Here is a 24,154-nt window from a genome sequence, read left to right as displayed (position 1 = left end):
AAACATAACTCCATCTTGCTTTTTGCAAGAATTATTGCCCCTTTTGGACTTAGAAAATCAGTTTTCTTGGTTAAGTTTTATGTTTAGGTCAGCTTTTATCCTAAACTATCAAAGCTATTGCTTTAAAACTTGCAACACTTGTTCACCATCATAAGCTGACCCTGTACAGCAAGAAACATAACTCCATCCTGCTTTTTGCAAGATTTATGGCCCCTTTTGGACTTAGAAAATATCAGATTTCTTGGTTAAGTTTTATGTTTAGGTCAACTTTTTCTCTTAAACTATCAAAGCTATTGCTTTGAAACTTGCAACACTTGTTCACCATCATAAGCTGACCCTGTACAGCAAGCAACATAACTCCATCCTGCTTTTTGCAATAATTATTGCCCCTTTTGGACTTAGAAAATCATTTTCTTGGTTGAGTATTATGTTTAAGGCAACTTTTCTCATAAACTATCAAAGCTATTGCTTTAAAACTTGCAACAGTTTTTCACAATCATAAGTGGACACTGTACATCAAGAAACATAACTCTATCCTGCTTTTTGCAAGAATGATGGCCCTTTTTAGACTTAGAAAATCATGGGTAGGACAATATTTCTCTTATACAAAAAAATCAGATGAGCGTCAGCACCCGCAAGGCGGTGCTCTTGTTATAAATTTCAAACTGCTTTATGTTTTTCAATAGTGGTCTGATTTTAAAAATTCTGTAGCTTTATGAAAGGCTTTAGGATGGCTTTCATATAAAATTAACTTACTGTCAGACATTCCTTGTTCTTTTAAAATCAATAGGAAACATACTTAGTCATTTGTCATTAAATATTTTTTATGTGCAAGCACAATTATACACCTGTTCTCAATTAAAAAAAGGAACATTTTCAGAAAACTTAACCCTTCCATTCAAACACTGTTCTTTTATTAATACTTTTACAAAGTTTAATCACTTATGAATTAGTGATGATGGTATGGTTGTCTTTTAATTTCAGGTGTATTAAAATCTATTCAAAATTATTATGATATAACTAACTCAGAAGATGGACTACTGCAGACATCATTTATATCATTCTACATGGTTTTTTCTCCAATATTTGGATACATGGGGGATAGATACACTAGAAAAATAATCATGGCATGTGGTATAACTTTCTGGGCTGGTGTGACTTTGGCAGGAAGTTTTATACCAAGAGATGTAAGTTATTTCATTTTTATTTCAAACCTTTTAAAGTTTAGAAGGGTTTTGCATATGTGTATTTTCATTTTTTCGAAACTTTTCATCAAATGTTTTTGAATTTGTTTGTGGCCCTGTTGTCAAGGATGCTTCCTATGATTTTCTTGTCTACTCAGCTGCTACATTTTCCACCCATTTAAATGAAACTTAGTGTACACCATCAATATGAAGTGGACATGTGTATTTTGCCGGGACTTTCTTGTCCCCGATTTTTGTTTTCTGGAGTGATGGCCCTTTTTAGTAGAGAGAGCTATTATCCTCATCTGGGCATCAAACATCAGCATTACACCTTGGATAAAGTGTTGCGTATTAAAAGGACATTTGTTTGCGACACTATTCATTGAAATTTTTGCAACATCAATAACAATTACCGGTAAGTCAAATTGCCGATAAATTCAAACTGAAATGCATGAATGTGCTGCTGCAGTAGAAGTAAATATCAGGGAGTAACTCATTTTAAAATACCCAGCTCAGTTTAGCCAATATGCAGTTCAAACCAGAATGATGGGGTAATACCCAGTTGACATCGAAAGCTTACCTGTTGCTTTGTCAGCTATGCAAACTTGCTTTACTGTATTTCAGTCATGCCAAATTACATGTACTATGTGTTAGCTATTTCAGTCATTCCAACTTACACATACCATGTGCTAGCATACATACCTTTCACTATTTTACATGTAGCATATGATAAGATAAAATGATGCTGTATTTCAGTCATTTTGGGCATTTATCTTGCTGAGAGGACTAGTGGGAGTTGGTGAAGCAAGCTATTCAACTATTGCTCCTACAATTATTGCAGATCTGTTTAGCAAAGATACAAGAACTAGAATGTTGATGATCTTCTATTTTGCAATACCGGTTGGCAGGTATATTTATTAAATTCTAACAAAGAATTAGAAGACCTTCACAAAGGAGTTTTTATCAAGGTATTGTAGGTATATGCTATTTAGCATGTCTTTGAGAGGTTTTATCACTTTTACATTCTGTGTCACAATATTTATCAGTTTATTAATAGCAGTCTCATTTTAGTAGTTTTTACTAAGAAAATATTTCAGTTGATTCACCGCATTATATTTTGGCTATTAAATCCATAGTTTCTAGCTAATATTTGGTGGGATAGGTGGTAAGACAAATGCATAGCTTTCCTCTCAAGACAGTGCGTAGCATCTCTTTGACCTTGAATTGAAATGTCAACCTATATTCTTTAAAAAGGTTCATGGAGATCTAATTTCATTTAGAATTACTATATGACAGATTTTTTTGTAATATAGAAAACATTTTTATCACTATTGATTGTAAATAGTTGTTTGAAACAAATTAATCCTGGGAGTTTCAGGTATTTTTTAGCTCGACAGGTTGATTTTTTTTCAACTAGTAGGGCTATCATTGTCATCCTTTTGCTGCCATTGCCAGCCAGATCATATACGTTTTGCACGTGCCAGTAAGCAGGTTTCTCAAAATATGCTGGACCAAAATCTTTTCAAACTCCATGTTTAGCATCATATCATGAGATGAACTCACAGGGCAATCAATGTACATTCTAGCTTACATCTTAAAAAAAATTTTGCCCCTTTTTAACAGAAATTTTGTGAAAGTTTTGCATGTACCAGTATGCAGTATTCTCAGAAATTAAACTACTTGACTGAATGCTTTCAGACTCATCATACGTCATTAGTGTTCATGAGTTAATCTGACAAAGCAGGTTTCCTTACTCTTGTAAACAATTTTTAAAGTATTGCCCTTTGTTAACTTAGAAATTTAGATGAAAGTTTTGCTTGTTAGCGGGTTTCACAGGAACTGTTGGATTGCATGCTTTGAATCATATGGTTTTTGATACGCTTACAACTTCAGTCTGTTTTTGAAAATGATAACTATCTTAACACCTGCCAGAATGCATTGTCTAATGTAAATTCCAGTTTGTGATAATAAATTTCAGCGGCCTTGGTTACATTGTTGGAGCTAATGTTGCTGAAGCTTTTGGAGCATGGCAGTATGCACTCAGGGTAAGTTACATAATACTTCCAGCTTTTGGGGTGTGGCAGTATGCACTCGAGGTAAGTCACATAATACTTCCAGCTTTTGGGGTGTGGCAGTATGCACTCGGGGTAAGTTACATAATACTGTCAGCTTTTGGGGCATGGCAGTATGCACTCTGAGTAAGTTACATAATACTCCCAGCTTTTGGAGCTTGGCAGTATGCACTCGGTAAGTTAGATAATACTCCCAGCTTTTGGAGCATGTCAGTATGCACTCGGGGTAAGTTAGATAATACTGCTCATTTTTGGAGTGTGGCAATATGCACTCAGGGTAAGTTAGATAGTACTCTTAGCTTTCGGAGCGTGGCAGTATGCAGTCAGGGTAAGTTAGATAATACTCACAGCTTTTGGAGTGTGGCAGTATGCACTCAGGGTAAGTTAGATAGTACTCCCAGCTTTTGGAGCATGGCAGTATGCACTCCCAGCTTTTGGAGCGTGGCAGTATGCACTCGGAGTAAGTTAGATAGTACTCTCAGCTTTTGGAGCGTGGCAGTATGCACTCCGGGTAAGTTAGATAGTACTCTCAGCTTTTGGAGTGTGTCAGTATGCACTCAGGGTAAGTTAGATAGTACTCCCAGCTTTTGGAGCCTTGCAGTATGCACTCAGATAAGCTAGATAATACTCTCAGCTATTGGAGCGTGGCAGTATGTACTCAGGCCAAGTTAGGTAATATTCTGAGCTTTTGGAGCGTGGCAGTATGCACTCAGGGTAAGTTAGAGAGTACTCTCAGCTTTTGGAACCTTGCAGTATGCACTCTGGTCTCTAGGTCCAAGGTCAAGGTGATACTTTGAGGTCAAAGTCAAAACTTCATGTCCTATCTGTATCGTATAATCTGCTGGAAGGGTTTTCATAAAAACAGCATCTGTTGTTTATCTTGTCAGGATGATATGAATAGTGCACAACCCAGGTCAGTATGTGCAAGGTCATGCTTTGAAACTAAAGGTCATGATCACCACATTTTACCTTCCTTTTATTAGCTTCTAAGCAGCTTCTGTGGGTATTAATCCCCTTAAGTGAAAGATATGGATGTGTATGAATTTAACAATATTTCATTCTCATTTAAGGCCATTTTTCAAAAAAACTGACTTCAATATATTAAAAGCTCTGGTTGTGCTGAATTTATTACTAAAACATACGAATATATATCACTGACGTAAATTAAGATATAAATATATGTTTGATAGATGTAATTTATTGACTGTGGCATTAATGTAATCATTACTTCACATCATTTCAGGTAACAGCATTTCTTCATGTTGATATTTCAGGTAACCCCTGTGCTAGGAATAATATGTGTTGTGTTGATCTTGTTTGTTGTAAAGGAACCAGTGCGGGGGGCAGCTGACGGAGGGGAGCATCTTCACAATACATCATTCTTCACAGATCTGAAGGAACTCGTTAAAAAGTAGGTATCAATTAGGTCAAGGTCAGAATGTTGGATGTTAGGTCAGCCATTAATGCTGTAGTCATAGATGTTCATGCTTCTATACTGTAAAATCTGGTAAATAAGCGCATATTCGAATATAAGCGCATATCAAAAATAAGGGCATATGGCCTTACCGTTAATTCATATGGGATAATAAGCGCATGTCATGCCTTTACCGTAATTTTATCTCGAAAGTAGGCGCATATTAGATTACTGGTAAACAAACAACAGATGCAGCAAAAAGATGTAATTAACGGTATAATACCGTGATAGTTGTTTATTACGAATACAGTTGACGGGTTTTCTTAGTTGTTGAATAGCCGATGGGTGTTAAAAAATTTTAACGTCTATTGTCTGGTAAAACTTTAATCGTTTACATAATTATGCGTTTTGAATAGAAAATATTCTCAGTAAATGAAAATAAAAGAAGTTCTTTGCGTTGTCATTACAGTTTGCCATTCTTGTGTAAATCTGTGAAAATAATACGGATAAAATGCGTCTTAAACGCAAATCTTATTCTAGGGAAAAGAAATTAGAAATTGTTGTTTTTAATAAAAGATGTGGGAATGGGTACTGCACATGCAAGGAGTATAATTTGAACACTAAAATTTTAATGAGATATATTATATAAATACTGAATGCAATAAAAGGAAGAAGTTCACTGCGCATGTCAATGTCCATGTTTTACTTTCGTTTTCTCAACCGGGGTAAGCACTGTCAATTTTCCAAATATATCAAAAATAGGCGCGCACGGCTTGTCTATAAGTGCATATCAAATATAAGCGCATACATTTCGCCTAAGTATAAGCGCATATCAGAAATAGGCGCATAAAAGTGCCACTAAAATTATTATAAGCGTATTTACCAGATTTTACAGTATCATATAATTATATAATCAGAGGGAGGCTTTGTTTCTGTTGGTTGACTGTATCTCTCATGATGGCAGTTCGTGTTGGCACTTGTACTGCATTCAAGCCACAACACACCCTATTACCTGATGTCCACCATGCCGAGGGATGCAGCTGCCACAGAGGTCAGAAATCAATAACAATGAGTAGTGGTGTTAGTCTTTTGAGCTGTATTTTTTCATTTCGACTTTCCATGAAAATATTCTGGTGCAAGCATACGTGTAAATGCCTTAACATATTATATAATTAATCCTGGTCACCAACTTTGCGAAATAAAGAAGAATTCAACTGTTTAAATTGGACTTTTATTAAAATTGGTGCGAAAATCATATTCAATGGCCCAATTTGAAGTGTTAACAAAATAATTTGATCGGATTTACCTCACATGTTAAACGATCAATCATCTGGAGATAATCCTGCCAAGTTTCAAGTCTGTCCGTACGTCTACACCGACGTTCTGACACTCCAAACGGACCCAGGTATAGTCACACATGATAAACTTTACCGCAGAGGGCATTTTTAAATGATGCCCATCCCACTGAGGAGTCAAAATATAGGATACCGTTTATGGCAGAGGGAAATTTGGTGTAAAAACCGTCTATTTTGGCTGTTTGTTTCGCTTTTAAGACTTGGGAGGTCATGGAATCATTTGCAGTATGCATTGTTTATAGATTGTATTTCTATCTCCGACATTGCATACTATCTGCTACATGTATAGATTGGTTCTTCTGCTATTGTAAATGTTCATTTGGTAAATTCATTTTTGTTTCAATTTCTTTTATGATGAATTATACAGAAATAATGATATCTTTAGTCCTGGTACTTGCGTTCTTGCAGGATTCAGTGTTGAAGTTACGGTTAATATTAGATATTAAATCGTTTTGCATTTATTATATACAGTTTCATTTAAATACACATCAGATCATATAGTTTAACACAGTTTGTCGAATAGTATATTTAAGCATATATATTTGAAATATATGAGAATTGTTTTAACAAAAATGCTAAGACACTGATTTGCAGCTTACGCTAGAGTGATTGACCATTTAGTTACATGGAACTGGAATAAAATGAAAACATTTGGAATGCTGCATATAGGACAGAAAACATATACTGACGTGATTCCAAATGAAGGTGAAATATTCATTTCTAGTGACCAGCGTGTGGGCATTTTCCGAAGTTACAGGGCAAAATATCAAAACTGAATACATCTTTAAAGTTGTCAAGAGAGATCAGTCAGAATGAAATCTTCATTTCAGATAGTAACTCGGTAATAACAGATGGTTTAGTTACTTCCATTGCATTTTGATAGATCTCTCTTGACATGACAATTAACTAAATGGTCAGTCACCCCAGTGTTAACTTCAAAATCATTTTTACAGTAACAACACATGTATGCCTTCATGTTTGGTTCTGAAACTGAATACAAAATAAATTGTATAGAACATTTCTGTAAACGATTAATGAATAACAGCTTTATTCAGAACCGATCACTTGACTTATGCCACTGACAACAAATATATTTAAATTTTCTAGCCTAACTGATCTTTTATGTAGAACTATGTTACTATCAGTAGCCTCCTAGTATGAAAGCTTGATAATGCAAAACAATTTGATATTTGATATTAACCTATATTCAACACTGAATCCAGCAAGAACGCAAGTACCAGGACTTAGGATTTCATTGCTGGCAGCAAATGTCTGTATATTATGACAAAAAAGAAACAAAAATGATTTTACAAAACGAAGACATTCAGTGGCAAAACAGCTCTATACATGTACAGTATCGGATTGTATGCAATGTAGGAGATATATATAAATACAATCTAGACTGATTGCAAAACGATTTATCAGTTAATATAAACCGTAAATTTAACACTGAATCCAGCAAGAACGCAAGGACTTACGATATTATTAACGCATGTTTTTCTGTGTTATAATGTCTGCAGAATCCTGAGGGATTGGTTGGTGCCCGAGCACGTAGGGCGGGGGTACCAACGTATCCCGAGGGATTCTGCAGATGTTACAACACGAAATGAACATGCGCTAACGCTATTTTAGCATAAAACGCGGAAAAGTACTAATAAATGAATACATCCTACCTCAACGTCATTAAATTTCCATGAAATGCGCGGGAATGTCTGAGCTGTTTATTTACGTTGACGTCTTTTCGTTTTTAATTATCCGTTTTTGGGCTGAATGACGTTAATGCTTTGCCACGGAACTCGCATATATAAAAAGGTGTTATAACAGCACGTGAGCGCGAGAATCTCTCTGTTAACACACGTTTTCTGTCCTGTTAAAACACCCCCGAAATGTGACAATATCAGCAATTTTATGCTAGAATGTATATTTCATGATAAAAGAAATTGAAACAAAATTGAGTTTACAAAACTAAGACTTATAGTAGCAAAAAACAACGTCAGAGATAGATAGAAGTTCAGTGTAGACTGATTAACACTGTGTTACAGCGGTGTTCGCCATTGAAAATCGCCCATTATTAAACACAAGTATAAACTATGCATATTGTAAATAATTCCTGAGCTCTCAGGTCTCAAAAGAAAAACAAACAGCCAAAATAGACATTTTTACACAAAATTTCCCTCTGTCGTAAACGATATCCTATATTTTGACTCCTCGGTGGGATGGGCATCCTTTAAAAATGCCCTCTGTGGTAAAGTTTATCATCCGTGACTATATCTGGGTCCGTTTAAAGGGTCAGAACGTCGGTGTAGATGTACGGAGACTTGAAACTTGCCAGGATTATTCCCAGATGATTGATCGTTTGACGTGTGAGGTAAACCCGATCAAGTTATTTTGTAAACACTTCGAATTGGGCCGTTGAATATGATTTTCGCATCAATTTTAATAAACGTCCAATTTAAACAGCTGAATACTTATTTATTTTGCAAAGTTGGCGACCAGGATTAATCATATAATATGTTAAGGCATTTACACGTATTCCTGCACCAGAACATCTTCATGGATGTTGAAATGAAAAAAAGACAGCTCAAAAAACTAACACCACTACTCAACATTATTGATTTCCTGCCTCTGTGGCAGCTGCATCCCTCGGCGTGGTGGACATCAGGTAATAGGGTGTGCACAATAAGTTTTTAATAAACAATTCTGAGATGTAAGTGACTTTATCCAAGTACTACTGACTTGCTTACAGAGGGTTATATAAGGATGAAGATTCCACTACTGGCATTTTTATCAATAAAGGCCTATCATTACCATTTAAAATGTGTGGTTTAGCGTTTCATTGTGAATGATCTGTCGGTATACTGGGACTAAGTATACTGGGACTACATTAAGACCTCACAGACTTCTCTCAGGTGGTTAAGGCTACTTACAAAGAATCATTTGGCCACTACAACTTTGGGGTAAAAAATCTCACTTGTGATGTAGACTTTTTCTGTGTGACTAAGCTATCCAGCTTACAGTGTGGAGGGTCAGTGGTTGTACCTAGGTGCCACGTCTGAAATAAAATCTGTAGCGGTACCTGTGGGATTCCGTCACTGTTCACATGTAACATTGCCATATGACCTGTGTTGTAAAGCCTCAAGAAAGCTTAACCCTAATCATGCTGGACACGATTGATTCTGCCTTTGCGACCAGTGCAGATCATGATCAGCCTGCACATCCATGCAGTCTGATCATGATCTGCACTGTTTGCCATTCAGTCAGTATCTTTTTGGTACACACCCCTTTTAACAGTTAATGGTACTGTCCAAATTGAAAGATGGACAAGTTCACTATAGAAATTTAGCAGGGTTAGGATTAAATCCCATATTTCACACTGATTAGTCTTCATTGTCATTTAATGCAGTTCAAATTTTGATACTTGCATTTTAACAGATATAGAAATTTTCTGTGTTCTTCTAAAACCCAACATATATTTCTTGTATCAGAGAAGTCACTGTTTCCCGTCTATGATTCAGTATGTTGCTTTCAAATTGCTCTTTCATGTGCTATAGATTCCACAGATGTCATCATTTTTGCACTTATTTCATTTGGGAATTTGTAAGTCAACAGCCATATATACTGTCTGAAGAATATGCAACTGATGCCTTGTTGTATTTTGGGAGTTATTTCTGTTCAATATTTATGACCATCTTAAACTTGTTAATCCCACTATTTGCAAATATTTAATGAAAATCTATTGCAACCACAAACAATATCTGAAATACAGCATCTTGAATGACATAGAACCAGTAGTGGTTACATGTATCTCCTATAAACCCTGTACATTTTACATTTATGTTTATTAATTTCAGTAAAAGCTTCATGTTGTCATCATTTGGGTTCACTTGTGTGGCATTTACAACAGGAGCCCTTGCTCTATGGGCTCCAATCTTCATGCAGGACTCTATAACAATCCAGGGCAATTTGACATCAGAATCAAGGTACTAAATAGATCACCTCTAAATCTTCCACAAAGGATTATGCATTTATTGTACAAATAAACTTGTTTCTTTGGTTACACATTTCATACTTCTAAATAAGCTATGTTTCTATGGTTCTGTAAACATTGATAAACTTAAAACAGTCATTTATACTAAGTGGATACACAATATAACAGAAATGAAATGTGTAAATGATATACATACAAAGAATTTTCTCTGGATGAAAGTAGTGCATATCGTCTGATATGTTGGGTATCGACTGTGTAGAAAGAACTTATTTTTAGCTCACCTGTCACAAAGTGACAAGGTGAGCTTTTGTGATCGCGTGGTGTCCGTCGTGCGTCCGTGCGTGCGTCTGTAAACTTTTGCTTGTGACCTATCTAGAGGTCACATTTTTCATGGGATCTTTATGAAAGTTGGTCAGAATGTTCACCTTGATGATATCTAGGTCAAGTTCGAAACTGGGTCACGTGCCATCAAAAACTAGGTCAGTAGGTCTAAAAACAGAAAAACCTTGTGACCTCTCTAGAGGCCATAATTTTCAATGGATCTTCATGAAAATTGGTAAGAATGTTCATCTTGATGATATCTAGGTCAAGTTCGAAACTGGGTCACGTGCGGTCAAAAACTAGGTCAGTAGGTCTAAAAATAGAAAAACCTTGTGACCTCCCTAGAGGCCATATATTACACAAGATCTTCATGAAAGTTGGTCAGAACGTTCACCTTGATGATATCTAGCTCAAGTTCGAAACTGGGTCACATGCCTTCAAAAACTAGGTCAGTAGGTCAAATAATAGAAAAACCTTGTGACCTCTCTAAAGGCCATATTTTTCATGGGATCTGTATGAAAGTTGGTCTGAATGTTCATCTTGATGATATCTAGGTCAAGTTTGAAACTGGGTCACGTGCCATCAAAACTAGGTCAGTAGGTCTAAAAATAGAAAAACCTTGTGACCTTTCTAGAGGCCATATATTTCATAAGATCTTCATGAAAATTGGTCAGAACGTTCACCTTGATGATATCTAGCTCAAGTTCGAAACTGGGTCACATGCCTTCAAAAACTAGGTCAGTAGGTCAGATAATAGAAAAACCTTGTGACCTCTCTAAAGGCCATATTTTTCATGGGATCTGTGTGAAAGTTGGTCTGAATGTTCATCTTGATGATATCTAGTTCAAGTTCGAAACTGGGTCACATGCAGTCAAAAACTAGGTCAGTAGGTCTAAAATTAGAAAAACCTTGTGACCTCTCTAGAGGCCATATATTTCATGAAATCTTCATGAAAATTTGTCAGAATGTTCACCTTGATGTAATCTAAGTCAAGTTCGAAAGTGGGTTATGTGCCATCAAAAACTAGGTCAGTAGGTCAAATAATAGAAAAACCTTGTGACCTAACTAGAGGCCATATTTTCCATGGGATCTGTATGAAAGTTGGTCTGAATGTTCATCTTGATGATATCTAGGTCAAGACTGAAAGTGGGTCACGTGCCTTCAAAAACTAGGTCAGTAGGTCAATTAATAGAAAAACCTTGTGACCTCTCTAAAGGCAATATTTTAATGGATCTTCCATGAAAGTTGGTCTGAATGTTCATCTTGATGATATCTAGTCAGATTCGAAAGGGTCATGCGGTCAAAAACTAGGTCAGTAGGTCGAAAAATGAAAAACTTGTGACCTCTCTAGAGGCCATACTTGTGTATGGATCTCCTAAAAATTGGTCAGAATGTTTCACCTTGATGATATCTAAGTCAAGTTCGAAATGGGTCACATGCCATCAAAAATAGGTCAGTAGGTCAAATAATGAAAAAATGTGATCTCTCTAGAGGCCATATTTTTCATGGGATCTGTATGAAAGTTGGTCTGAATGTTTATCTTGATGATATCTAGGTCAAGATTGAAACTGGGTCAACTGCGATCAAAAACTAGGTCAGTAGGTCTTGAAATAGAAAAGCCTTGTGACCTCTCTAGAGGCCATACCCTTGAATGGATCTTCATGAAAATTGGTCAGAATGTTCACCTTGATGATATCTAGGTCAAGTTTGAAACTGGGTCACGTGCCTTAAAAAACTAGGTCAATAGGTCAAATAATAGAAAAACCTTGTGACCTCTCTAGAGACCATATTTTTCAATGGATCTTCATGAAAATTGGTCAGAATTTTTATCTTTATAATATCTAGGTCAAGTTCATAACTGGGTCACATGAGGTCAAAAACTAGGTCACTATGTCAGATAATAGAAAAAACGACGTCATACTCAAAACTGGATCATGTGGGAAGAGGTGAGCGATTCAGGACCATCATGGTCCTCTTGTTGATGAACAGACACCATGTGTGTCCACATTTTCTACTAGTTAGATAGGCTACAATATGGAACTGTTATAGAATTCATTTTGAAGAAAATCAGTGTAACAGTTGTATTTTATTTCAGTGTTGCATTGACATTTGGTATCATCACAGTGGTAGCAGGATTTCTGGGTGTTGGAATTGGGGCAGAGTCGTCACGGAGATACAAGAAAATAAATCCACGAGCTGACCCATTGATATGTGCCCTAGGTCTTCTTGTGTGTACCCCATTCCTGTATTTTGCTCTAGTCCTGTCCAGATACAATACCACAGCTACTTGGGTGAGTTTTATCTAAAATAGCTTATTTACAAAAATATTGTAAATTAAAAATCGGTAATACACTTTGACTTCATAATGTGATGTTAAATTATGATGTCAGTATGTGCATATGTAGTGACAAGGTGATCTCCTACCCAGATATAGACCACCTCGGTAGCCTAGTGGTAGAGTCATCGCTTCCAGTGCGGGAGGTCGTGGGTTCGATCCCTGGCCACGTCATACCAAAGATTTGAGAAATGGTACTAGTAGCTTCCATGATTGGTGCTCAGCATTAAGAGGATAGTGCTAGGACTGGTCAGCCCGGTGTTAGTATAATGTGACTGGGTGGGATATCATGTCACGTGTCTACGGCATGATATTCCAGTGAGGCAGCACTATAAAGTTGGGCATTTTGCTCAGTGCTACAAGTAGACACCGTCGTTTATATGACTGAAAAATTGTTGAAAAAGACGTTAAACCCGAACACACACACACCCTACCCAGATAACCTTGTCTTTCTTTGCTAGGTAGGCAAGAAAAAGTTGGTATATCACACAGACTCAATTCCTACTTAATAATATTTTCAATATTGTGAAAAATTTGACATAAATCTGAAGGTGTACTATTATAGATCTGACTTTAAACTTGGATGGAAGAATCCAGTTTGCCTTTGGCAATTGGTTGTATCTAGGTATGCTCCTTTTACTGAAACTGATAGCAGGAAAAACATCTGAGATTTTCCTCCAGTAGTAGGGCCTCCATTGCCAAGTGGTTAAGATCGCTGACTTCAACTTACTTGTCTTCACCTATGTGGGTTTGAGCCTCACTCGGAGCATTGAATTCTTCATGCAAGGAAGCCATCCTGCTGGCTTATGGAAGGTCTGGTGGTTCTACCCAGGACCTTTTCAGTGATGAAATAATGTACAGAGGGGCACCTGGGGGTTTCCTCCACCATCAAAGCTGGAAAGTCGCATATGACTCATAATTGTGTCGGTGGGACGTTAAATCCAACACAAAAAAAAAAGAATTCTCCAGTAGCCACCATATGGCTAGCTATACATTTATAAACCAACACCCATATGTTTGCTTGCTGTGTTTGGTCCGCAATAAAGATTAAAACATCTGCTAATTGATATGAAAGCAGGTATTCAACTTTCTAAACATTTTTTTTGTCTCATTTGTAGGTTGTTGCTTTATAAATCAACTTATTTTATATTTATGCTAGGACTGATGTAACTGATAATTTGTACTGAAAATTTAAAGAATATTTGCCTTGTCTGACTAATTTTGTTGAAATATTAGTCTTTTCAGGCCTACTTGTAGGAATATTAAGTGGTTTTATTCTTTCTTTTTCAGATCTTAATATTTTTAGGAGAAACTGCTTTATGTTTAAACTGGGCAATTATAGCAGATATTTTATTGGTAAGTTTGTTTAGCAGTTAGTAGTCACACTTAAATGACGTGAAGAAAAATATTGCTTTCCAAAAATAGTCTTGTATTCAAATTTCAATATTGTCATATTATTGGTATTAGAATGCATTCTGGAGGTTATAGGTGATAATTATACTTTGTCTAGTACTGTTTCTGTTTTAAAAAATGCAAAATAGAAAATACAACAGAATAATTTTATTAACAATTTGTGATGTTTGCATTAACCTTTAGTCTGCTAAATTTCTAAAATGGACTGGTCCATCGTTGAATTTGGGCAATACCATTTAATATTTGAAGGGGTGTTCACTGCAAATTTACTGACTGAATAGCTAACAGTGCAGACCATGCACGGATGTGCAGGCTGATCTTGGTCGCAAAGGCAGAATTACTTGCTGCCAGCAGGCTAGATGTTAAACTGAGCAAGACTGTAATGCTTCAAAGTTCAAAACAAGATTATATATATTTAACATAAGGAAATTAACTAACATGATTATTTTCTTACAATTACAGTATACAGTAATTCCTACACGAAGATCAGCAGCAGAATCTGTACAAATACTCATGTCACATTTACTTGGTGATGCTGGAAGTCCATACCTTATTGGTGTGGTAAGTACAAGCATGTCACATTAAGTCATGTCACATTTACTTGGTGATGCTGGAAGTCCATACCTTATTGGTGTGGTAAGTACAAGCATGTCTCATTAATTCATGTCACATTTACTTGGTGATGCTGGAAGTCCATACCTTATTGGTGTGGTAAGTACAAGCATGTCACATTAACTTCTGTCACATTTACTTGGTGATGCTGAAAGTCCATACCTTATAGGTGTGGTAAGTACAAGCATGTCACATTAACTCATGTCACATTTACTTGGTGATGCTGAAAGTCCATACCTTATAGGTGTGGTAAGTACAAGCATGTCACATTAACTCATGTCACATTTACTTGGTGATGCTGAAAGTCCATACCTTATAGGTGTGGTAAGTACAAGCATGTCACATTAACTCATGTCACATTTACTTGGTGATGCTGAAAGTCCATACCTTATAGGTGTTTTAAGTACAAGCATGTCACATTAACTCATGTCACATTTACTTGGTGATGCTGAAAGTCCATACCTTATTGGTGTGATAAGTACAAGCATGTCACATTAATTCATGTCACATTTACTTGGTGATGCTGGAAGTCCATACGTTATTGGTGTTTTAAGTACAAGCATGTCACATTAATTCATGTCAGATTTACTTGATGGTGCTGAAAGTCAGTACCTTAATAATGTGGTAAGAACAGGCATGTGTCACATTTATTCATGTCACATTTACTTTGTGATGCTGGATGTCCGTACCTTATTGGTGTTGTAACTGCACACATGTGTAACATATACTCATGTCACATTTACTCAGTGATGCAAGAAGTCCATGCCTAATTGGTGTGGTAAATACAAGTATGTGTCACATTTGATTACGTCCATTTAACTTTGTGATGCATGACTTCCATATTATATTGGTATGGTAAGTATAAGCATGTGTCACATTTACTCATATCGCATTTACTTATGTCACATTTACTTGGTGATGTTGGATGCCCTCACCTTATTGGTGTTGTAAGTAGAGACACTAACGCCACATTTCTTAATGTCTCATTTTATTACTTTATGAAGTTTATCATCCTTACTATTTGCAAATATTCACTTTAACTTAGCTTTGATCTGAGAGGAACTTTTTATGTTTATATAACTCTGAAAGGAAAGATTCAGAGAATGCTGTTACATAACAAACTTAGTTTCTGTCCACATTATTATACCACCACAAAACAAAGTTTGTGGAAGGGGGTGGGGGGTATATAGGAGTGAGGTTGTCGGTCGGTCAGTCTGTCTGTTGGTCCGTTGGTTTTCATGGTTTCCGGACAATAAAAGGTCAGTGGTCAAGGTCACAAATGACCCGGAACAGTTAAATGATTTCCAGATGATAACTTGAGAACGCTTGGGCCAACGGTCATAAATTTTTAGTACACAGGTGTAACATCATAAAATACAGGTCAAGTTCAATTTTGAGGTCAGTAGGTCAAGGGTCAAGGTCACAATGACCCGGAACAGTTAAACGGTTTCTGGATGATAACGAGAATGCTTGGGCCTAGGATCATGAAAGTTGATAAGGAGGTTGGTCATGACCAGCAGATGACCCCTATTGATTTTGAGATCAGTAGGTCAGAGGTCAAGGTCACAGTGACCCAGACCATTTCCGGAGGATAACTTGAGAACGCTTGGGCCTAGGATCATGGGAGTTGATAGGACAGTTGGTCATGACCAGCAGATGACCCCTATTGATTTTGATGATTCGACTTTCACATTGGCTTACTTCTGTGACAAGGCTGTATTGTTGGGGTATAATTCGTTACTCTTGTGACAGCTCTAGTTCTATTTAACATGTATGTAAGTGAAGTATTTTTAAGTGTGCTGCACTTAAATTTGGAAGTTTTTGTACATAACTATTTATTCTTTTCAGGTGACTGATATTTTCTCAAAAAATTTTGAGGGCAACCCAAAGAGTCCTTCCATTCAGTATGTAGCGTTACAACAGTCTCTATATATCACAACGTTTGTCTGCGTACTGGGTGGTGCGTTCTTCCTCGCCACAGCCATGTTCATTGTCCAGGATAAAAAGAAGGCAGAGAGACAAGTAAAGGGTAAGATTTTGCAGTTGATGACTTACTTGATAAAGAGAAATTTTAGCAAAAGAAAGCAACAGATAGCTTTAAAGGCAGTCTGTCTTCACTTTTGATACCAAATTTAAAAAGTGTATGAAGTTAGATAAAGTTACTGTATAAGATTTGGGACTTTGCTATCTTTGTTGAGTCTGTTTTTAGTGGATTTGCAGGATAGACCAAAAGTTTAGAAAACGAGGAATTTGATTGAATTCTTTTTTCTTTTTTTTCAATACTTTGTAATAAACTCAGAAAATTCAGCATTATTTGGGGTTGATGAAACAATTTGGGTTGTTCGGCCAGTTTTAATCATGAAAGCCAGTGTGGAAGAATTTTGATTCTTGGTTATATTTGGTAAAAGCGGTATTAAGCCTTAACTTGTGGTTGATTACTGATAATGTATGTCATGTATATACAGTTATTTGATACATTTATGACAGGTTTACCGGCAGAGGAGGATCGGGAGTCGGATGACGAGCCGTTAATTATAGAATATAGCGAGGATGACTTACATCCTATAGTATAGCGAAAACTCAACCAACTGTGATACATAAACAAGTATAACCATACACACAGCTTGTCATAATATGTTTTAGTTTTCTACTTATTTTTGACAAGTTAATGTGAGTCCATTTGAAAGAAAAAAAATTGAACACACAGTTGATGTTTTGCCTAACAGCAGGCATTACCATGTATTATTGATTCTTTTGTTGATTGAAGTGACAAAAAGGCAGTCAGGTTCTGAACCGCAATGTTTCAGAATCTGATATTCTAGAATAATTTTACCAAAGAATTGTTTGAGTCACATCTTTTCTTATGGAATACTTGATTGTTACTGAATAATAAGCATCAATTTTGATAAAAAAGGAGTTATTAAAAGGTCTTTGTTAAATATAAGGGGAGAAGCCTGTATTAAGACTGTGTATGTATATTGACTTTCATATGGTCTCTCATTTAGACATCAAGCATGGCAATCTTGTCAAAAATGAAATACTAACATGGGAAGTTTGCAGTTATGTTTTTTCTCTCTTTTTAATTAGCTCACCTGAGCAATGCTCAGGTGAGTTATTGTGATCGCTCAATGTCCGGCACCTGTCTGTCGTCTGTCAACATTCAGCTTGTGTACGTGATAGATGCAGTATTTTTCAACTGATCTTTATGAAATTCTGTCAGATTGATAACCTTGATAAAATCTAGGCCAAGTTCGAAAAGGGGTCATCTGGGATCAAAAACTAGGTCACTACATCAAATCAAAGAAAAACCTTATGTATGCGATAGAGGCTGTATTTTTCAATTGATCTTCATGAATTTTGGTCAGAATGATTGCCTTGATAAAATCTAGGCCATGTTCGAAAATGAGTCATCTGGAGTAAAAAACTAAGTCATTAGGTCAAATCAAAGATGCTGTATTTTTCAACTGATCTTCATGAAATTTTGTCAGAATGATTTCCTTGATGAAATCGAGGCCAAGTTTGAAAATCGGTCATCTGGGGTCAAAAACTAGATCACTAGGTCAAATCAAAGAAAAACCTTGTGTATGAGATAGAGGCTGTATTTTTCAATTGATCTTCATGAATTTTGTCAGAATGATTGCCTTGATTAAATCTATATCAAGTTTGAATATGGGTCATCTGGGGTCAAAAAGTAGGTCACTATGTCAATTAAAGAAAAACCTTGTGTATGCAATAGGGGCTGCAGTATACACGGATCTTCATGAAATTTGATCAGAATGTTTGTCTGGATGAAATCTAGGTCGAGTTTGAATATAGGTCATCTAGGGTCAAAAACTAGGTCACCCGGTCAAATTAAAGAAAAACCTTGTGTATGCAAAAGGATCTACATTTTACACTGGATATTCATAATATTTAGTCAGAATAATTGCCTTGATGAAGTTTAGGTCAAGTTAGAATATGGGTCATTTGTTTCCAAAAACTAGGTCACTAGGTCAGATCAAAGAAAAACATTGTGTATGCGATAGAGACTGTATTTTTCAATTGATCTTCATGAAATTTGGTCAGAATGATAGTCTGGATGAAAGGAAGGTTAAGTTTGAATATGGGTAGTCTGGGGTCAAAAACTAGATCGTTTGGACAAATCAAAGAAAAACGTTATATATGCTATAGAGGCTGTATTTTTCAATTGAGGTTCATGAAATTTAATCAGAATGATTACCTTGATCAAATCTAGGTCAAGTTTGAATGTAGGTCATCTTGGCTCAAAAACTAGGTCATTAGGTCAAATTGAAGAAAATACTTGTTTACACTTAAGAGACCACATTTTTGGTCCAATCATAATGAAAATTGGACAGAATATTTGTTTCCATGAAATCACTAGGTCAAACAGGTTTACACTGTTATGGTGTGTTTCTCAGGTGAGCGACCTAGGGCCATCTTGACCTAGGGCCATCTTGGCCCTCTTGTTTCTTTTATTTGTTTTCATTTTTGTGTACATAGTCAGTACTTATAGCTTGCTGTCTTACTTGACCATTAGTTATGGTGACACATTGAAATTGATAAAAACAGTGATTTACATGATGTATAAATTTGTACTGCAAGATATTTATAGCAATAAAATTTGGTGCCTGTATCAAAAATGTTCTTACTTCTCTCAAATATTTCAGACAAATACATTCCTTAAGTGTAATTGAAGTGTTTGAAAAACATGATGAAATATTTATCAGAAATCAGAACATTAATGTAGGTCTTTGAAACTAGAAAAAAAACAACACGATTTTACTCGTTTGTATATAATAACATCATAAAAACTTTACATTCAAGCCATTGTTTTATCTTAAAGCAGGCATTAGAAAATGCTAGTCCCTATAACTAAAGATAAAAAAGGATTCTTAAAATTTAACGCATTGTCTATAGATTTTCAGGGGTGTTCTTTCTCTACGTATTATACTAAACGCTGGTAATAACATGAAAAATGCAAGTTCTTTATTACGTTTTATTTTGGTTAGTGATGCTGTAGATTCCTCATATCATTTGAGCCGTGCCATGGGAAAACCAACATAGTGGGTGTGCGACCAGCATGGATCCAGACCAGCCTGCGCATCCGCGCAGTCTGGTCAGGATCCATGTTGTTCGCTAATAGTTTCTCCAATTCCAATAGGCTTTAAAAGCGAACAGCATGGAGCCTGACCAGACTGCGCGGATGCGCAGGCTGGTCTGGATCCATGCTGGTCGCATACCCACTATGTTGGTTTTCTCATGGCACGGCTCATTTTACATTTTTCTCGGTACCAGTCAATGATGGATCTTGTCAGCATGGCAGTTAAACCTGTTTAAAGCATCCAGGCAAGGGAGCAACACAGCCTGACTGCTTAAGACAGGTTGAAATAAGAACAAAAAGTCAAGTTGGGAAGTTTAACCCTTAGCCTGCTAAATTTCTAAAATGAACTGGTCTGTCATTCAATTTGGGCAATACCATTTATTATTGGAAGGGGTTTTCACTGAAAATTTACTGACAGAATATAGCGGACAGTGCAGACCATGATCAGCCTTCAAGGATGTGCAGGCTGATCTTGGTCTGCACTGGTCGCAAAGGCAGAATCACTTGCCGCCAGCAGGCTGAAGGTTAAAGACTGGCGGATTAAGGAAAGTGGCTGTTAATACAGGTGGCTGCTAATGTGGGTTTAATTATATATCACAATTCATTGTCAGAATTGAATGATAAGCTAAATGGTAATATATATCTTTTAATACACGAATCCGGCATCTTTTATGGCATTTATTAAAGTACTTGCTTGTACTGACATTATTGTGGGACAGTATTCATCAATGTCCCAAAACTACACAATCTGTAGTTATTTCAAAGTCTCAGTACAAAATGGTGCTTTAACATTTCAATGTCTCATAGCAAAATGAAGATATAGCATTTTAAAGTCTGCGAGCAGAATGCAGATATAGCAATTTAAATTCTGCGAGCAAAATGAAGATTCAGCATTTTAAAAGCTGCGAGCAAAATGAAGATTCAGCATTTTAAAAGCTGCGAGCAAACTGAAGATTCAGCATTTTGAAGTCTGCAAGCAAAATGAAGATATAGCATTTTAAAGTCTGAGCAAAATGAAGATTCAGCATTTTGAAATCTGCGAGCAAAATGAAGATTCAGCATTTTAAAATCTATGAGCAAAATGAAGATATAGCATTTTAAAATCTGCGAGCAAAATGAAGATTCAGCATTATAAAGTCTGCAAGCAAAATGAAGATATAGCATTTTAAAATCTGCTAGCAAAATGAAGATAATTATAGCATTTTAAAATCTGCAAGCAAAATAAAGATTCAGCATTATAAAGTCTGCAAGCAAAATGAAGATATAGCATTTTAAAGTCTGAGCAAAATGAAGATTCAGCATTTTAAAATCTGCGAGCAAAATGAAGATTTAGCATTTTAAAGTCTGCAAGCAAAATGAAAATTCAGCATTTTTAAGTCTGCAAGCAAAATGAAGATATAGCATTTTAAAATCTGCAAGCAAATTAAGATTCAGCATTTATAAATCTGCGAGCAAAATGAAGATGTAGCATTTTAAAGTCTGAGCAAAATGAAGATTCAGCATTATAAAGTCTGCAAGCAAAATGAAGATATAGCATTTTAAAATCTGGGAGCAAAATGAAGATATTAGGGATGGGAACGAATACTGAAATCAATATTCGAATATTCGGTTTGCCTTATTCGAATATATTCGAATATTCGGTTTATTTTAATGGAAGCTTTAAATTCTTATTAAGTGATTGGCATATACACAACGTATTCATTTGTTTAAAGCGTGGATCATCGTACGTAATAAGACCAACAAATGTTTGTTTCGGGTAACCCGATCCTACCTAGCAAAACCCGCCGATCCTAGCGTTTTATTTCACGATTCTGTCAGTATAATCATGAACATATTTAACTAATTCGGTGTTTTAGCTTCAAAATGATACAAAAATATCAAAACGGTTATAATTTAGACCGTCGCAATTTTATTTAAAAATAGCAGGTCGTCCCATTTAAACACGTGACGCACTGTTGTATTACCGCCGCCATTTTGAAATTTTTCAATCGGCGTGTAAAAATCGTCGTGTAAAAAGCAAGTAAGGCAGACTTAAACCTCCTTCAACATGAACTTATGCATCAATCATATGCTATGTCTTGATTTTATTATAAAGTACTTCAAAATTTAATTCGAATACGGCCGATTGCGGATGAAAACCGATTCTGCGGATGGTCTGAAACGTCGTACAAAATATTGTGAAAAGATCGGCAATATCTACAAGTTTGGTATTGTTTTCGAAAAAAAAAAATTCTACAACTTGTTACATAAAACAGGCGCCAATAAAAATGAACAAAAGATAAAAAAGATATCACATTCACGCCTAATACAAACTGTTAATCTGTAGCGATGAACCCAGGTAATTGTCTTGTTAACTGGACATCTTTTGACATGCATCTGACACATTGACGCCTGTTGTAAACTGTTAATCCGTAACGATGGCCCTGCCAACTATTTTCTTCTTAATTGGACATCTTTTGATACTCGATAAACAAACATGACATGGTTTTATTCTGTAGAATTAGCATGCTCATATTGCCCAAAATCAATGATACTTTTTTTGGAAAAAAAAATACAATAATTTACGAATATTCGAATCTGATTTTCATATTCGAATATTCGACCGATTTTCGAATATTCGAATATTCGAATATTCGTTCCCATCCCTAGAAGATATAGCATTTTAAAATCTGCAAACAAAATAAAGATGAAGTATTATAAAATCTGAAAGCAAAATGAAGATTCAGCGTTATAAAGTCTGCAAGCAAAATGAAGATTCAGCATTTTAAAGTCTGTGAGCAAAATGAAGATTCTGCATTTTAAAGTCTGTGATAAAAAGTCGACATTGTATTAAGAGAGCACCCAAGGGACTGCTAAGAAGTGGTCTCTTAATGGAATGGTCACTTAATGAATTTCAGTCAGATGAAAAGGAAAGTTATTTTTAACTGTTAATATAATTGTACTTATTATGAACATACATACATGGTTTCAAAATCTGTTTTAACATCATGAACACTTTTCCAAGTCCACAACCCGTGAAAATTATGGCTAGATTGTTTGTCAGTTTGACTGATACAAACTTTTTAAGGTAAATTGCATTCAGTCACATGCAAAACGTACTCGCTAATTACACAGATTGAAGAAATGCCCGGTAGAATTTTGGTATCCGGTCGCTTAATAGATAATTTTGTCAAATATATTACCTGTTGGGACTACATTACTGTGGTCGCTAGTCGTTTAATGGAATGAATTTATATACTGAAAACGTTCGGGAGGGATTTTGACTGGTCGTTTAATACAAAAATCGCTTAATAGAGGTGGTCGCAAGTACGATGTCGACTGTATAGCATTTTAAAGTCTGAGCAAAATGAAGATTCAGCATTTTAAAGTCTGTGAGCAAAATGAAGATTCAGCATTTTAAAGTCTGTGATAAAAATGTAGAATAATTAGTAATTTCAAGTCTTAGTTGAAGTTTAAGAATAAACATTGATGAATACTTTACCTGGATTATCTCTGGGATTAAAGTACACATTCACAGATTTTTAATGAAATGAAAATCTTACATGTAAATTATTATCAATGATGCAACATTTATTATGTCTCCCACCACACAGTGGTGTGGGAGACGTATTGATTTACTCCAGTCTCTGTGTGTGTGTATGTCACAAAGCTTGTCCGCACTCTTAAGTCGAACATTTCTCATCCGATCTTCACCAAACTTCATCAAATGTGTTTGCCAATAAGTGCTTGGCCAAGTTCGATAACTAGCCAAAGTGGCCCAGGCACTTCGGAATTATGGCCCTTGAATTACCAAAAAACGCTCAGATTTCTTGCACATTTTTGACCTCTAAACGGCGCCTATACTACTTTTAAAAGTAGTATAGGGCTCCTTTTGGTGTCAGAAAAGCGTATGCACATGTCCTCTAAGTAAACAGTATATAAAGACTGACTTGCTATTTAGATGATAAGGCAGTTGTGGGAGACAAGCGCTTTTCTCAAAAGCATCTCTAGTATTTTATGTGAAACTTGGGGTTTATGAAGTGTATCTGAGAAAGTGTAGCTTTGAAAAAGGAATAACATGTGTGAACAGTGCTTGATTCAACTTTGTGAAACATTAGTATTTACTACTTACCTGGTATACAGTCTGAACTTGGTATCTCAAAGTGTTTTGACCATTTCTTTAACCTTTAGTTTACAAAAGTACAGGACTAAATGGAAAAGCCTGCCACTTTCAGAACAATATATTGACTCTGATTCTGGCAAAACTTCTTGTTCGTAAGGTTTGATGTACTAATGTTCAGATGTGTACACTGGAAGCTATCTGAATTTCATTTCATTTTATGTTGTTATATATTTATTTTATATTGTTTAGTTGAATTT

At 35.8% G+C, this 24,154-nt stretch overlaps 1 protein-coding gene across 2 annotated transcripts in view; it reads left to right on the top strand.

Annotated features, from left to right (window-relative positions):
- The window catches only part of LOC123533080 (protein spinster homolog 1-like), a 36,769-nt gene that overhangs the window by 5,051 nt on the left and 7,564 nt on the right, over positions 1 to 24,154 (top strand). The window contains exons 2-11 of one of the 2 annotated variants that reach the window (XM_045314705.2): positions 985 to 1,187; positions 1,941 to 2,092; positions 3,163 to 3,229; positions 4,531 to 4,667; positions 9,877 to 10,005; positions 12,430 to 12,625; positions 13,960 to 14,025; positions 14,545 to 14,643; positions 16,543 to 16,723; positions 17,182 to 17,299. In XM_045314705.2, the coding sequence (XP_045170640.2) occupies positions 985 to 1,187; positions 1,941 to 2,092; positions 3,163 to 3,229; positions 4,531 to 4,667; positions 9,877 to 10,005; positions 12,430 to 12,625; positions 13,960 to 14,025; positions 14,545 to 14,643; positions 16,543 to 16,723; positions 17,182 to 17,267 (1,316 nt within the window). In that variant the 3' untranslated portion in view covers positions 17,268 to 17,299. The remainder of the gene's footprint in view (positions 1 to 984; positions 1,188 to 1,940; positions 2,093 to 3,162; positions 3,230 to 4,530; positions 4,668 to 9,876; positions 10,006 to 12,429; positions 12,626 to 13,959; positions 14,026 to 14,544; positions 14,644 to 16,542; positions 16,724 to 17,181; positions 17,300 to 24,154) is intronic. The other variant, XM_045314704.2, reaches the window with a different exon arrangement.

The sequence above is a fragment of the Mercenaria mercenaria genome, chromosome 12 (genome assembly GCF_021730395.1).
Source record: "Mercenaria mercenaria strain notata chromosome 12, MADL_Memer_1, whole genome shotgun sequence".
Classification (NCBI taxonomy): domain Eukaryota; kingdom Metazoa; phylum Mollusca; class Bivalvia; order Venerida; family Veneridae; genus Mercenaria; species Mercenaria mercenaria.
This window is presented reverse-complemented; position numbering and strand designations above follow the sequence as displayed.